This window comes from Balaenoptera borealis (assembly GCF_965194805.1).
Source record: "Balaenoptera borealis genome assembly, chromosome: 6".
NCBI classification, from domain to species: Eukaryota; Metazoa; Chordata; class Mammalia; order Artiodactyla; family Balaenopteridae; genus Balaenoptera; species Balaenoptera borealis.
Window position 1 is genome coordinate 44,203,600 of NC_138863.1, and position 16,535 is coordinate 44,220,134.

Sequence of the window (16,535 nt, forward strand, 5' to 3'; positions counted from 1 at the left end):
ACATTTTGCAGGGGACTGTGAAATCAAACAACGAGCATTTACAGTATATCTTCCTGTATGCATGCTTCTTTGGAGAATTCAAAAACTGTAAGGCGTGGTCTTTGCACTTAAGGGTTAAAACTAAGTCAGGAAGTAAAACTAGTATTTGTTAAATAAAATAATTGGGTAACAATTAAGTGCTAAACTGTGTAACACAGTCCATAACTCTGAGAACAATTCAGAAAAGGAAGAGCTAAGTGTCAGATGCAGTTTGCCAGAAAAGGATTGTTGCAGCAGAAGATATTTAAAATGAATTCTGAAGGGACAAAATAATGTCTATTTTTAAGAGACTGTATAAGAACTTTTAGTAACTGTAAAGCATGGGAATGATAAAGAAGAAAACTACTCTATTACAATTTATGACTATTCTGATTAAAAATTAACTTTAGGGCTTCCCTGGTGGCGCAGTGGTTTAGAATCTGCCTGCTAATGCAGGGGACACGGGTTCGAGCCCTGGTCTGGGAAGATCCCACATGCCGCAGAGCAACTAGGCCCGTGAGCCACAACTACTGAGCCTGCGCGTCTGGAGCCTGTGCTCCGCAACAAGTGAGGCCGCGACAGTGAGAGGCCCGCGCACCGCGATGAAGAGTGGCCCCCGCTTGCCGCAACTAGAGAAAGCCCTCGCACAGAAATGAAAACCCAACACAGCCAAAAAAAAAAAAAAAAATTAACTTTAGCAGTAACATCAATGACATCCGTATGCCAATTTATTCACTGAAATACTAAACTTAGAGCATTTTGTATATCTTATATATTCATGCGACAAGCTACTTGTGTTTTAAGGGTTAAGTCAGACAGAAAATTTCCCATATGGATGATAACAGCCTGGAATCAGGGCCAGAATTTCCACTGTCAGATAAGGGCTACATTGTAACGCTTTCATAATTTCTCCATGTTCTTCCAGAACATGAGAGGAAGGAAAACATGATTCTCACCGGGCTGAGCAGGCATACTAAATAGGAGAGTAAAGCTCCATAAATGTCAGTTCAAGCTTTCCTACTGGCGACATTAAAAAACTATCTTTCATCATAATCTTAACCTGGATCCTACCGATCAAGCAACCTGCAGAGAAGGACGCGACACAGACCTCATTTTCACCCTTCAGTGCTTGAGCCATTAATTTGAGTACCACAAAAGGACCTCTTTAGTTACAGCAGCCCTGGTCTGGCCTTACTCTCCTTAAATACATTTTAATAGCAAAAATAATTTGAATCACATTCATCTCAAAGTCTTGCAAGGATTCACAACAGACACCGGCATAAAAATGAGCATAACAAATTTGACTTTGATTTTTATCAGAAGTGTATACTCCGGATCACAATCAAGAATATGTTTAAATGCTTCTCGTGCAGAAGTAAAGGAGAAAAACACGTGGGTTCTTAAAATGAGATCTTATAAATAAATATAAACTATCCTAATCCCTCCACTGCACCCAGCAATGCTTTTAGGCACTTAGACCCACTGTCTCTTTTTAAAATAAATTACAGGCTCCTTATGAGTAGGAAATACATCTTCTGCTTCTTTACATGGTGGCACCCATTGCCTACTGAATAACATGTTTGCTGCAAAAGACAAGTGAACGGCTAAAAGGCTGCAAGAGACACTGGCTACTAAATGTGAGAAAGATCATAGGAAAGAAACATCCTAATAATCTCCAACAGTCTTACCTTGACCCCAAAATAGATACCCACATAGCCTCCTTCCTAGGGGTCTAGAGAGGAGGAAATTTGCTTTATCCCCATCCCATCTGCTAATTATTACCAACATAGCCTGAGGAGACAAATGCTGAGATGACTACCAAGAGCTTCAGGGAATGAAGGATAACAAGGAATCTTCCTCCGTCAGTTACAGGTAACTCCAAAGAGGAAGAGATGAGTAGCCAGAGATACGGAATAAAGCACATCCCTTGTCTCCTCCCCTTCCGTTGCTCCACTAGGTGGTACCAGTTCTCATGGTGTTTTGGGGATGAGGCACGGGGTGAAAGGTTGAAGAGCTAGACCTCACCTCTATTTTTTAAGAAGACCTTCTGTGTGGCGCTGGGGCCGGAATCAAAGAGTGGAAGTGCTGACTGTTCAGTGTCACGACCATCAGTGATGAGAGTCCGTGTCCTGCTTCCCCACCCTCCCCCTCCTAAGGCTGGGTCTTTGGAAATCATCAGGTAGCAGTTCCAGTCAAGGGATTAAGGGGCATCTATCATGATAGTGGGCTTGTCCTGTAATTAAATCATGCCATGTTTTGTCATCATTTCTTGTTTTACTGCATCCTAAGTACAGCTGCCTTAAGCACAGGGACTTTAAAGTCATTTGGATGAGCCTTGTAAATTTGGAAGAATTCAGACTGGAAAAACAAACCTGTTCAGTCAGAAGTGTGTTCCTATGAAACAGGATTTACTCCACATAGATAATCCACTGTTTTCCGTAGGGTGGGCATGGGTCAAACAAAGGCAAGGGATTTTTTGTTGTACAGCCAAAACACTCAGCACTCACTTCTGCCAGGGAATGAAACCGTCTCCTCCAGTTTTAGACGCAAAGAGCTCTGCGGAACTGGTCACAGAGCCCTGTGTTAGATGCGGAGACTCTCCGTATTTACAGATTGCCCCTTTTTACTAGCTTCAGATCAGTAACTAGGTTTCTACTGGCACGGGGGAAATAAAATGAAACACAGAGGTATAAACTGCAGCCTGCCATGGGAAGCAGGGATAACTGCCCTAAGGTGCACATAAATACATATTATACAAATATGTACTGGGTGAGCAGCTTAGGATGACAAACCCATCGAGCCCCAGCCAAAGCCTCCCACTCAGGTTTCCTGAGATGCCATTCCGCTCTCCACGGCTGTGCTTTGGCACGTGGCTCTTCTCTGTGCCAAAATATCTGCTTCTCTTTAGGCCACCGGGTGGGGTCCTCATCACCTTTCAAAATCCAGCTTATCTGTGATTTCCTTGGGGAATCTTTTAATAATATCATCCTCCCAGGGCTTCCCTGGTGGCGCAGTGGTTGAGAATCTGCCTGCTAATGCAGGGGACACGGGTTCGAGCCCTGGTCTGGGAAGATCCCACATGCCGCGGAGCAACTGGGCCCGTGAGCCACAAGTACTGAGCCTGCGCGTCTGGAGCCTGTGCTCTGCAACAGGAGAGGCCGCGAAAGTGAAAGGCCCGTGCACCGCGATGAAGAGTGGCCCCCACTTGCCACAACTAGAGAAAGCCCTCGCACAGAAACGAAGACCCAACACAGCCAAAAATAAATAAATAAATAAATAAAATTTAAATAAATAATATCATCCTCCCACTCTCTGCTTCACAAAGCTAATCATTCCCTCCATGGAGCTCCTTCTCTGTTACCTGGCACATTTTTCTGATTCCATCTAATCCATCTAACACACTGGGTAGCAATTATGTATTTACACATCTGGCTTCCAGAACAGACAGTGAGACCTTGAGGTCTAAGTTAATATATTGTTTTTTAATTATATTCCCAGCACTCAGCATGCTGCGTGACTCTTGGCGGCTATTTAACGTATCTTTAATAAATTAACAGGAAAAAAAGACGTTTTCGATTCGCAACAGCATTTGTTTTTTCCCTCCTATAAAATTCTTCTCTTGTTATAAATGTCTTCTTTAACCACTGTTTTAAAAAAGCTTCTCTCTTTTGCTCTCTTTTCTTTTTTTTAATATATATATATATATATATATATATTTATTTATTTATTTGGCTGCACCGGGTCTTAGTTGCGGCACACAGGATCTTCAGTTGCGGCATGTGGGATCTAGTTCCCTGACCAGGGATCGAACCCAGGCCCCTTGCACTGGGAAGTGCAGAGTCTTAGCCACTGGACCACCAGGGAAGTCCCTGCTCTATTTTCTTAAGTCACTAAGGCAAACCATCCTTTTTTATCTAATTCATATTAAATTAAAAGGAGAGAAAAAGGTATATGCATGTATTATTCATGTATTATTATAACAGGTATACCAGTTATTTTGTTTTTTGTTGTTTTTTTTTAAGTAAGAGTCTGCACGTGGTGTCATACCAATAAATAAAGCAGTTAAGTCAGGCGAGCACCCTGCCTCATAGAATAGAGTCAGAATTAGAGGTGGGAACCCCTAAGGCTGTGTTGCTTATACCTTGTTGTTGCACATTTCTTTCCTGCAGTTCATATTTTGTGCTTTGTTTTTCTTACATGACACAATACTGAGATGTATGCCCCACCTCAAGACTATTCAAGAGTTCTAATTATTACAAACAATAATTTCTTATTGTAAGACCAAATTTCCATTTTCTATATATTTATAAACAAAATCTCTTTTCATCATTTATACCACTGCATCAGACCTGAGAAAAGCACCCTTAAAGTGTGTACATATTTGAATTTTTTAATTTTAATGTGACTATAAATTATGTCTCCTTTCATTAGGATAGGTTTTTTTTTTCACTGCCACGATGGGATTTGGTGAATGAGCTTTTGCATTTTATACATTTTGTTTAGATATATAATTGTGAGTCTTTCATCTTAGATATTATGATAAAGAATTACGTTGATTGTACGGCATTTGCATCCTCAGGGTTAGGGAAAATAATAATGGCAATCTATAAAGCTAATAAAATTGTATATAGTCATAGACTGTTTGGTACAATTAATGATTTAGGAGCCTGGGCGGCCCCGGAAGACCTCAACTCCAATGATGTTATCCTGAACCTTTATTTTAATCATAATGCCAATCACCAAATGGTTTAGCCAAGCTGCTAATAGAACTTCTCAGGATACAGTCTGGATTATATGAGCTAATGAATAGAAATCAATGCTCTCACTGCTCTTAAGCCACATGGCAAGAAATTTTTTTCAAAGTTACATGTTGAAGGGTCCAGTGAAGCAAAGAGAAGAACTCAGGTTAGGATATTTGAGCAAAGATTATAAAGGTGCATGGGAAAACAACAGCCTGACTATAAAGCTTTAGTTACAAATCACTAGATGTGATCAAAGTAACTGAAGAAATAAAATAGTTATGACAACCTTTTTTTTTTTTTTTTGCAGTAAGTATAGTTAACCTACAAAAATACCAAAATCTTTAAAATATAAATCCTTTTATATTTAAAACCACCTTTGGATGTGTACACCTAACAGTTGTACATGAGAGTTTATTGCAGAGTTCCTCTTTCTTTGTTTAATCACAAGGGTGTGGGAAATAATCCAGCTTTGTTTGGTTCAACAAACACAGAACACTCAGAGGAACTGAAGAACCAGCCCCCTGACGTAACCTGTTCCTTCACAACCACTTCAAACTCATATAAAACAGTGCCTCTGCCCTTCCTTTGTAGAGTCAGATGCTGAAGGCCACTGAACTTTCATGTAGTCATAACTCAAGTAGAAAAATAATTCTAATTCCAACTGTTAACTTGCCTTGAAGAACTTCCATGGGGAGAACAGTCCAGGCATTTTCCAGGTAGGAAATATAAATATAGCGAGCCGTATTGCAGGCCAGGCCAATGTACAGAACCCTAAAAAAAGCAAAGGAAAATAAGTTGAGGCTCTGGTAGAGATACAAAACATGCAAATATCACCTAGTTTTCCCCCTGCCCCAAACATCCATCATCCAGCAGACAGTGTTCCAAACTCAGAAGTGGGGAAGCTAAAGGACAATTAAATTTAACCATGAACTCTTAGGAATAAGAAAACTGCTTCTAACATATCTGCTCTCGGCCTTTTCAAAATGCTTATTAATATAAAAGCAAACATCACCCTTCCTGAAACTTAATTAGTAGCAGAGATGATGCTTTTTTAAGATAGTCTGGGCATACTGCCATCTGTAATGACATTGCTGGCTTCCTTCCAGGTGGCTGTAGGGTAAATATGCCTGGGATTGTAGCCACTTCACTATGATGGGGGAAGAACGGCTAAAAATGAGAACACGTGAATATGTGGCCTTGCTTGCGATACCCAAGACACCAAGCAGTTTCACAAAGAGACTCTCAAGGTCATTGAAAACTATCATCCAACGATGAATAATAACTATTTGGAAATCAAACACTTTTTCCTATCAGTTCAATTGATACAAGTTCATTATTTAAAAAAAAAAAATCCATGATATCACATGCTTACAAAATTGATAAATATATATCAGCCTCTAGCTTTCACCCTCACAATCACCACCACCAAAATTATGAGTAAAAACAAAATAAAGGCCTAAAATGGTGAATCCAAGCATAAGGTTACGATCTCTCTCATTCTGAACTGGACGGGCTGGTTTGGAAGCAAACGGTGGCTACTTCTCTTTACAAAAACACAACCCAGGGGCTTCCCTGGTGGCGTAGTGGTTGAGAGTCTGCCTGCCAATGCAGGGGACACGGGTTCGAGCCCTGGTCTGGGAAGATCCCACATGCCGCGGAGCGACTAGGCCCGTGAGCCACAGCTACTGAGCCTGCGCGTCTGGAGCCTGTGCTCCGCAACAAGAGAGGCCGCGATAGTGAGAGGCCCGCGCACCGCGACGAAGAGTGGCCCCCGCTTGCCACAACTAGAGAAAGCCCTCGCACAGAAATGAAGACCCAACACAGCCATAAAAATAAATTAATTAATTAATTTAAAAAAAATTGTAGAGGGAATTAATTCTTCTAAAAAAAAAAAAACACAACCCAGGGGGTTTCTTTTTCTTGGTTGTTTTCCATTTTCTGTTAATTTTCCCAACCTTAATGCTTTTCTTGTGTTCTAAATCCAAGTGGATGAAAACTAGAAGGTAAAAGAAATAAACCAATTTGACAATCAGTGGTATTTTCCTAATCTTGCTCAACTGTATTTTTATATTAAAATCATTCTTATAAACAGTGTCCTCTTTTTCCAACACTGGATCAAGGAAACGAAATGCCCTGAGGCATCCAGCTGGTATTAACTGCAAATACGGAGCAGAAAGAAATATGGGGAAAGACAACAAAAGGGTTGAGGGGGTGGGGATGGGATAGGAAATGGATATTAGAATGGATTTAGGAGCTCTTCAATAACGAAAAGGTCTGGGTTGTCATATTCTTTGGACTTCATGCTCTTTTTACTTGTATGTTTTGAAGAAAAAAGTATGTTTCAAACCTGTTTGATAAAAAGTTTGCTGAACCAACTTGCTATAAATCCATCAGCCAGGGTCCCTCTGCTAGGAAACAGCAACAAAGAGCCCACAGGAGATTAAAATGCAAAATACACTATACAAACACACAAGTTACACAAATATGTTTCCTTCCAGATTCTAAAGCAGCCCTGCTGATGACATCAACTTAGCCTAACTCATGGTCAGCAAACATTTTCTATGAAGGGCCATATAGTAAATAGGTCTTGTAGGTCTTTTGCAAATACTCAACTCTGCTGCTGTAGCATGAAAGCAACCACAGACGATATGTAAATGAATAAGCATGGATGGCTGCGTTCCAATAAAATTTGAATTATGAACACTGAAATTTAAATTTCATGTAATTTTCACGTATCACAAAATAGTATTCTTCTTGTGATTTTTTTTTTCAACCACTTGAAAGTATAGAAACCTTTCTTAGTTCCTGGGTCCTACAAAACAGGCAGCAGGCCAGATTTGGCCCCTGGCCATAGCTTGCCAACCTCTGACCTAGCTCATTAGTTCTTATTAACTCTGCCTGTACATCAGATTTACTCGGGCAACTGTTAAAAACTACAGTGTCGAGGCCCATGCCACCCTCAGTTAAGGCTCTTTAGAATTGGAACTCAGGCTCTGTGCTTTTGAAAGGTCCCCAGGTTATTCAGATACTGAGCCAAAGGTGGAGAACCACTGATCTAGCTCATTCTAAGCAGCTCCAAGTAATTCTTGCCCATAATCCCATCATAAAAAGATTTGGTACTACATCTTCCTTGTGTTCATATTGCCTATCCTATACCTTTCTTCTGAGCCCACTCCCGAATCAGGGTTACCATGACAACCGCTATTCAATCCAGGCCACAGTCCACAGGGCCTGGCCCTAAGTAACCCGTAAGAGGTAGGCTGTGCTATGCCTTCAAACCTCTCTCTACCCATGTGGAATTCAGCCACTGGAGTCTGTAATCTCTTGGACCCTTAGGTCTCGGATTGCCACCAACCAGCCCAGTGACTACGAGCTTGATATACCTTTCAATTCTTTTCCATGTTTCTAATCTCACAACTGATAGTTCTTTGGGACCAAACAGGTGCCGTAAAGATGAAAACACAAAATAAGAAGTATCCAGCGCAAATTACTTCATCTCTTAGAGCCTCAATTTCCTTATATATCAAGTAGACAACAACATCAACTCTGCAGGCTTGTGATAATTACAACACAGTGAGTTGCCCATAATAAGCACTCAATAAAAGGTATAATTATTACTATTCTTATTATTATTTTAAAGAAAAGTGTCCAAGTATCCTTCTTTTTTCTGATAAAAACTTTTATCCCAGAATTCCAAAAGAGAGGACACTAGCATTCCTCCCTCACCAACCATTCTGGCGAAGCCGGTGGCTTAAAAAAATCAGCAAGTGTAAAATGATGAGCAGAAAGGAAGGCAGCATTTTGATCTATGAAAAGGGAAAGAAGTAGACAACATATTTATTGAATAATCACTGAAAAGTATTGCAGCAACCTAAGAATCTCTTTAATATCTGAATAGGATATTTAAACTGCCGTAGTATTCACTGTTATGGGCTGAACTGTGTCCCCTCCAAAATTCATATGTTGAAGGTCTAAGTCCTAACCCCCAGTACCCCAGAGTGTGGCTAGGTATGGCGATAGGGCCTTTAAAGAGGTGATTAAGGTGAAATGATGTAATATGGGTGGGCCCTAATCCAACATGACTGGTGTCCTGATAAGAAGAGATTAGGACAGAGACAGACACAGAGGGAAGACCAGGTGAAGACACTGGAAGAAAAGCCAAGGAGAGAAGTCCTCGGAAGACATACATCCTGCCAACACCTTGATCTTGGACTTTTAGCTTCCAGAACTGTAAGGAAATAAAATTTCTGTTTTTTAAAGCCAGTCTGTGGTGCTTTGTTATGGCAGCCCTAGGAAATGAACACATGCACACTCATGAAATTAAGGATTTGCTAATAAAAAGGAATTTATAATATGTTTTACTAGATCATCTTCTGGACAAATTCTTTATGCTGAATATAGAGCATATTTTTGGAGTCCTAGAATTTGCCTGAGCATTAAGAGGTCTGGAAATACAGAAAAATAGTCTGAAAAATGCCTCTCAGTGACATACAGAGACCCATTGAACACCTATAGTGAAACAGCTCAGAAACAACATCATTGCTTTCCTATTTCACAACAAGAAGTCAGTAAGTATAAAAGTAAGACAAGAAATAAAGAAAATTTTAGAACAGGTGTTGTAGATAACATCTATAAAGAACACAATTGGTAAGGAACAAATGATTCAGCATAAAACACTATACCATGGAAAACCCAAATCACTTGTCAAACTCCTTGATTCTTTATTTGAGCAAAATATAATGGTAGGAGAAAAGTACTTATGAGTTTCTAATTTCTTACAAAACCACAACCCACAGTGTTGACAGGATAAGTTGATTGGTGCTTATCTTATAATGAAACTGGTACTTGTTTTTTTTGTTTTGTTTTGTTTTTCAGAAAGACAGTATTCAAGATACAGAAGCAATTAATTGTGAGTCATCCTGCAATTCCTAACAGAGTGTGGGTTAATTATGATGCCCTACTTTTCTAAGTTAAACCATCTATAACATAGCTGAATAACCCCTGAGAACATTTCTAAATTACAAAGAACATGAATTTTGCTCAATAAACATTAGCTGAGATACCACTATGTAACATACACTGTGCTGGACTGAAAGGGAATAAAAATGAAGAGAAATCCTCCTTGCCTGCAAGGAACTTAGTCTAGTGGGGAGACAGGCACAGAAGCAAATAAATTAAATACAATACCCTAAGAGGTCTGCACAAAGTGCTATGGCTACACAAAGGAGAGGTTCTTAGCTACCCCCTGGGGGGTCCCAGGACACTTGGGTTAGAAGCAAATGGACAAAGGAGGAGGGAACAATAGAAAGGTTAACCATAAAACCTCAAGCCTTTGCAGGCAGAGAGGGTATTTGAACGATATAAGAAGGATCAAAGTCTTAGGATTTATGAAGAGATGAGTGAACTTTTCCAGCCCAGATCCAATCTGGAAATTATTCTCTATTCCAGAGACAATACAGGTTATGAGCAACAGAGAAGGATTTAAGTAGGATTATCCTGCAATGCTCTCAGATGTATGAGATGAAAGGGCAACACCAGGCAAAGAGAACCCATTCTCAGCCGAATGAGTCATTGGCAGCAAGCATGCTGCAAAGCCTCTAATGGAGAAACAGAAAAGTTCCTCAAAAAAGAAAAAACACTGGATGAAAACAAAATGCCCTGGATAAGGATGGTTCTTATCAACCAGACATGGAGTATTTGCAGATGGAGTCTGAATATGCGCTCAACCTGTGGTGCAAGCCCTCGCACAAGGACACAGTGTTCCAACGCACAGAAGTGTTGCTCCAGGGCTGGGTGGAGTCGAAGACAGACTAGCAACAAACCAGGATTCAGAAAGTAATATTTTGACAGGTTACAGACCATTGGGACAATGTCCTCAGCTAGAGGACAATGTCACCTAGCTAGAGTTTCATTAGGAACACCAGTTCCTAATGGGAAAGAAGTGGTCATTAGTACCAGATACTTGGAGCACAGTCTACTCTTTGCCTCATATATGAATCAGCTTAGGTTTTCTGTATGGTAAACAGTATACGGACTCACCCTTAGGCTGGGTTCCATCATTCCCAGATCATCCTTTTATGGTCTATATGAACTTGTCAGTAAAAAAAAAAAGTCCTTTCCGATATTGCTACAGATGTCTTTCCAGAGCAGGCAGACATCAGCTGCTAATTAAGGTCAGGATTCTGGTGCTTAAAGTGAGCATTCAGTGTAAGCAGTGCCCTCCTCCCCAAGAATGAAGCTTATTTCCAGCATAATCACCTAATACTGACAACCTTAGAGTAAGAGGATGTTCCTGATTGTCAGCTTTAAAAGGGAGGAAAATATAAATCCAAACTTTTTAGAAGATAACTAAAATAGAAGGTTTATGCCTTGAAGACTTAAATTTTAGTCTAGAAAATTACCGTTTTTTCATATTCATCCCCCTCCTCCCAACCAACCTGCATGATGTAATGTCACTGTGGGTGTCCTCCCAGGATTTCTCTGCCTCTCCGTAGCAGAATAGGGTTTTACTGTCATTGTCTGGAATCTCTTGTCCTGCCTCCCCTTTCTTGTCCTCTCTACCCTGTGTCCCATACCCAGGGCTGGCTGGCTTGAACGGATCCTAGCTGGCATTCCTTGGAATTCCCACCCTAAGCAGAGGGCCCGAGCTACCATCACGGGACACTTCTCATGCCACAGTGGTAGCAAAAGCAACCAGACAGAGTGAAGACGTGGCCAAGAGTCAATGACCTGAGCAACATGTGGCAGGAGCTGCCACACCTCATGGCCAGTGCTTACCTAGAAGTGGCAGAGCTGATGACACACCTGTTCCTTCTTCCAAGACACGACTTTGGGCACTAGTATCTCTGATTGTGAGAGTCCTACCCTTGAAAGTGCTCATCTCTTCTAAGAAACCATCTCAAATGTCCCCAGGTATAACTGATCCTATCTCACCATCTCAAATGTCCCCAGGTATAACTCTTCCTCTGTTATACTCTTTGTTTCCATTAGGGTACTTGTCACAATCTACAAGTGCTATACACAGAAGACTGTGAGTTCCTGGGAGGCAAGGACTGTGTCTTTTTCATCTTGTACTCAAAAGGAGCCTGCCTTGCTCAAGTGCTCAGTGAATTATAGTAAAGTAGTTTAATATAATCTGATGTAAATGGGTAAAACATGAGGACAAAAAGAAGCACTATTCTCATGAAAACAGTGTTTCTCGATGGGCCACTATCATTTTGGATGGTATAATTCTTTATCATATGGGACCCACCCATTCACCAGGGGATGTTTAGGATCCTGGCCCTTGGGCGCTAAGTGACAGTCTCTGAAAAAACTAAAATGCCCCCTCAAACATTTCTAAACACCTCCTATTGGGAAGCACTAGATAAGTCCCTTAAAACAAAGGCTTCCTGGTCACTGTATCATAAAATGTCCTGTGTGTGTGTGTGTGTGTGTCTCCATATTCAAGTTATATTAGTACCTAAACAAATCTAGAAGGAGACAGACACCAAACCATGATCAATGGTTACCTTGGAGATTTGTGATTACAGACCATTCATTGTCTAAGGAGTGTATTTCTGTCGATTTTGAGTTTGCATAGTGAGTTATGTACTTTTTGAAAATCATGTAAAAATAAGCATTTAAAAGATGGGGAAAAAACTATCAAATTAGGCATGGGAAGGCAACCATTAAAAACTTAGGTTAAAATAATAAAAAAACTAATAGAATTCTGTACCCAAATTGTTTTTAAAGTATCTTTATGTCTGTGTTCCACACAAAAGAAACCAAAACTGATGGAAATCATAACCCCAATAACAGAATCATTTTCAAAGAAAAGGTTTGGCCCTACAACCAAAGATTAGCAAATGTTTTTATATTTTTGTGTTTCAAAATGTTTAAGTTGTGAATACGTTCGTTACATCTTATCATTAATCCACCAACCACTAACTATTTGATACTGTCACCTAAAGCGAGCTAAAAGTCACTGCAGAACAGTAAGTACAGCATTGTAATCCTCATGTCAGGGAAGGAGAGTTACATACACATGTATGCACTTACATGTGAAGAGACTATCTCTGGAAGAAGACACTAGAACCTCATATCACTGATGGGCTCTGGGTGGGGGGTGGAGCTGGGGGACTGTCCCAAAGGTGAGAGAGAGACTTTACTGAATATCTTTTAGAACTCTTGAATTTCTTCCCATGTGTATATCTACTTTCTCAAAGAATAAAGATTAGTCACTGTGCTTCATGTAGCTATAAATAGGCACAGTAAACGATATATGATGCTTGACCCATGGTTTTCCAACCTGAAGGGATCATTATCTGGGTTTCTATTTTGGTTTAAAAATAATACAACATTCTAGCTTAATTAATATTCAATATTATTTCTATCTTTTGAATCTGTTACAAGATTGGGTGTAAGTCAAAGAGTCATACAAATAGTTAAGAAAGGCGCATGAAATATTCAGCATTGCCATGATTGTGTTCTTTCTGGACAAAGAAAATTGGCAGTCTGTAGAGATAAACTTAAGAAAAGTATTCATTTGCTTCAAGAGCCACTTGGATCATCAGAAAGTACTATATGTAATACAATGGGAACCTTTGAATCAAAACCGCTAAGAACAACCAAAAAAAAGATTCTATTATAAAACATCTTTTTTGGTGGACTATCTGGCACAGTGTGCTGCCTAGCTTCTGTCCTCTAGCCACATGAATTCCCAGTGGACCCACTGGGCCACTGTCCCCACCCATCCCTACCTGTGACCTGATTCCTACTCCTCCTTCAGATCTCACTCAGCTCCTTATACATGAGCACAGCATCATGTGCCTCTCCTCATAACCCTTATCTCAGTTGTAACTGTACATTGACAACTTGACTGTATGCTCCATGCAAAATGATGTCTATTTCATATTATGTTGGCTCAGATTTATCTCGTGTGCTTGACACATAGCAGGCACTCAATAAATACTCATGGACTAGAGGGAAAATATACATACTTTAAATAGAACATCACACAACAAATATTTATTGAACGAACATACTCTGTGTTAAGTGCCAGGCATATGGTAGTGAACACGATATAAATGTAAACTATGCATATACTATACTTGTAATTATATGTGTATGTAGGCACCTATTATATTGGTAATTATATATGCATACTTGTAATTATATATATATGTATAATAAGATACTTGATCATGGTATAGGAATAAGTGATGGGTATGTGAAAGAATGAATTGACTTATAAAAGAGGCCTAGAAATAGAATGATTAAAAAAATGGACGTCCACATTTGGCAATATTTTTGATTAATGTTAACAGGCTATGCTCGAAGATAAATATTCAGTCATTTACGTGGACAAGGAGTAGTTCAATGAATAGCTGACTATAGTTTGCTTTTGCGGGGCATCCTGAAGCACCAAATGGATCCTCAACACATGTGCACAAGTAGATAACAAGGATCTTGGGTACCCACAAGCCTATCTCACCAGAATAAGAGTTAGCATGTAAGCCACAAAGCTCAAAGAGTCAGTGGCACTGCCATACCAACCACAGCATAGCCAAAGGGATCACCAACAGAGACCCTGGAAGCCACCAAGCTTCTATCGCCAAACAGGTGTATGTCGCTGGCCACTGACCCATCTTTGTAGAACAGAGAATAAGAACCACACTGTATATCAGAAGAGTGAATGGGGGAAAAAGAATATTCATCTAGCTATGTATGTTTTCTGCAGCTACTAATACTTCCTTCTATTTTTTTCTGCTAGAAAAAGAAAAGATAAAAGTGAAGTCTCAGTCTCTGCTGGTCTTAAGTCATTCTTTATTTTGCTGCCTTCAAATCTTTCCTCTTCAAATGACTGGTAAGCTAAGCTAAGAGTATAAAAATACTGGTAACCATCAGCCGGGTCACGGTGCTGGTTCCTGGCCATATTTACATCTTTGCATTGCTCTTTTAGTTTATCTGCCCACTTTTTCTTAGCTTGTGTTTATCTCTAGGTAGAAAAATAAGGATGTTTAAAACAAAATAGAACCTTGATTAATGGAACCCAACCACTTGAAAGATACAATATGCTGTTTTGTTGTTATACCTTCCATTAGGGTAAAAGTCAAATGACCAAACACACATACAGATACAGCACACACCCACATACACCATGATTTTGTTTAAAAATTTTCCATGGGATGGCCTGAGGTATACATAAAATACAAATTCTATAATTTCCAAACAAGAATCATTGACAGTTGTCATAGCAATTAATTTGAAAAAGGCCTCAAGAGTTTTAGTTGACCGTAAGCTAAATTTGAGGGAACTAAACAAGTTCATCAAAATTCAGGCTGAAGGAATATCATGACCAAACCAAAAGGACATAATAATCCTACTGCTCTTGACTTTGGCCAGACCACAGCAGGAAGTGGGTACAATTAGGAGATCGCTGACAAAAAAAAAAAAAAAAAAAAAAAGAAAGGAGTCTGAATGAGGGGGAAGATTAAAAAGGGGAGAGTCTGGGATAAGATATTCTGGGGAAAATCCCTGAGGGAGTTGGAGAAGCAAAGCGGCAGGAGGGACATTCAAATATGTGAAGGGCTTTACTGCTGAACAGGGTGTGGGCTGTGTTAGCCCAAAGTCATACCTGAGAGCAGTCAGTACAATACTGTTGTTTTAGCTGCTAAGCAGAAACTAAGGGAATGCGGCATTCTCTCTTTTCAACTGGACTTGATCCTGGGAAGATGTGGACCTGCCTGGGACCTCCGGTGTAAGCCTAGAAATGAAGCCTACCCAACAGGAGACAGAGCTAGTAGATAGAGAGACTAGGCTCTGATCACATCATTTGAGACCTGATTAAAGCCACACCTAAGGCCATTTGGTAGACTTTTAAGATAGACAATATACTCCTTGTTTTGCTTAAGCCACTTTGGGTAAGGTTTTCTGCCACCTCAAGTGAAAGAGTCCTAAGTGACACAAGATCTTAGCTACCTTGTGAGATAGCAAGTTCCATATCACTAGAAGGGGCCAAACAAAGGCTTAGTAACAATCTGCCAAGGATTAGGGGGAAGTGAACCAAACTGGGATGAAGCTAGGCCTACCTGACTGTATTATTTTGCTAGGGCTACTGTAACAAATACCACGGACTGGGTGGCTTAAACAACAGAATTTATTTTCTTATAATTCTGGAGGCTCTAAGTCTGAGATCAAGGTGTTGGCAGGATTAGTTTCTTCTGAGGCCTCTCTCTTTGGCTTGTAGATGGCTAACTTTTCCCTGTGTCCTCACATGGTCTTCCCTCTGCATGTGTCTGTGTCCCAATCTCTTCTTCTCATAAGGACATCAGTCATATTGGATTGGGATCTACCCTAACAGCCTCATTTTAATTTATCTCTTTAAAGACCCCATCTCCAATGCAGTCACATCCTGAGGCACTGGGGAATAGGACTTTAACATATACGCATTTTCAGGGAACACAATTCAGCTCACAAAAATGACCTCCAAGGCTACTTAAAACTCCAACATGAAACAAAATTTAGTAAAGAGTGCCAGTTTTTTTTTGTTGTTGTTGTTGTTTTATTCACGAGCCATTAACTCTGTGGACCAGAAATGGAGCCTGTGATACCAGTGGCAGCTTCTCTGGCCTCTAAAGTCAGAGAGTGAATCTGCGCCCTTAGCAGAGGATTGTTAGCATTTTGTACAACGCAATCTGACTATATTTATTCATTTACGTTATCTAGGGGATTGCTATTTACTTTTCCAGAGGTTGGTGTAAAATGAAAGGCTTTGACAAACAGTGCTAATAA

The 16,535-nt window shown here is 40.1% G+C and overlaps 1 protein-coding gene across 6 annotated transcripts in view; it reads right to left on the reverse strand.

The window, feature by feature from the left end:
- MFSD6 (major facilitator superfamily domain containing 6) overlaps nt 1-16,535 on the reverse strand; it is a 73,008-nt gene that overhangs the window by 13,949 nt on the left and 42,524 nt on the right. For 4 of the 6 annotated variants that reach the window (XM_082397345.1, XM_082397350.1, XM_082397346.1 and 1 more), the window contains one exon: nt 5,434-5,531. In XM_082397345.1, the coding sequence (XP_082253471.1) occupies nt 5,434-5,531 (98 nt within the window). Of the gene's footprint in view, nt 1-5,433; nt 5,532-7,107; nt 8,433-8,490; nt 8,567-16,535 lie in introns of those variants that run through there. The other 2 variants (XM_082397348.1, XM_082397349.1) reach the window with 2 other exon arrangements.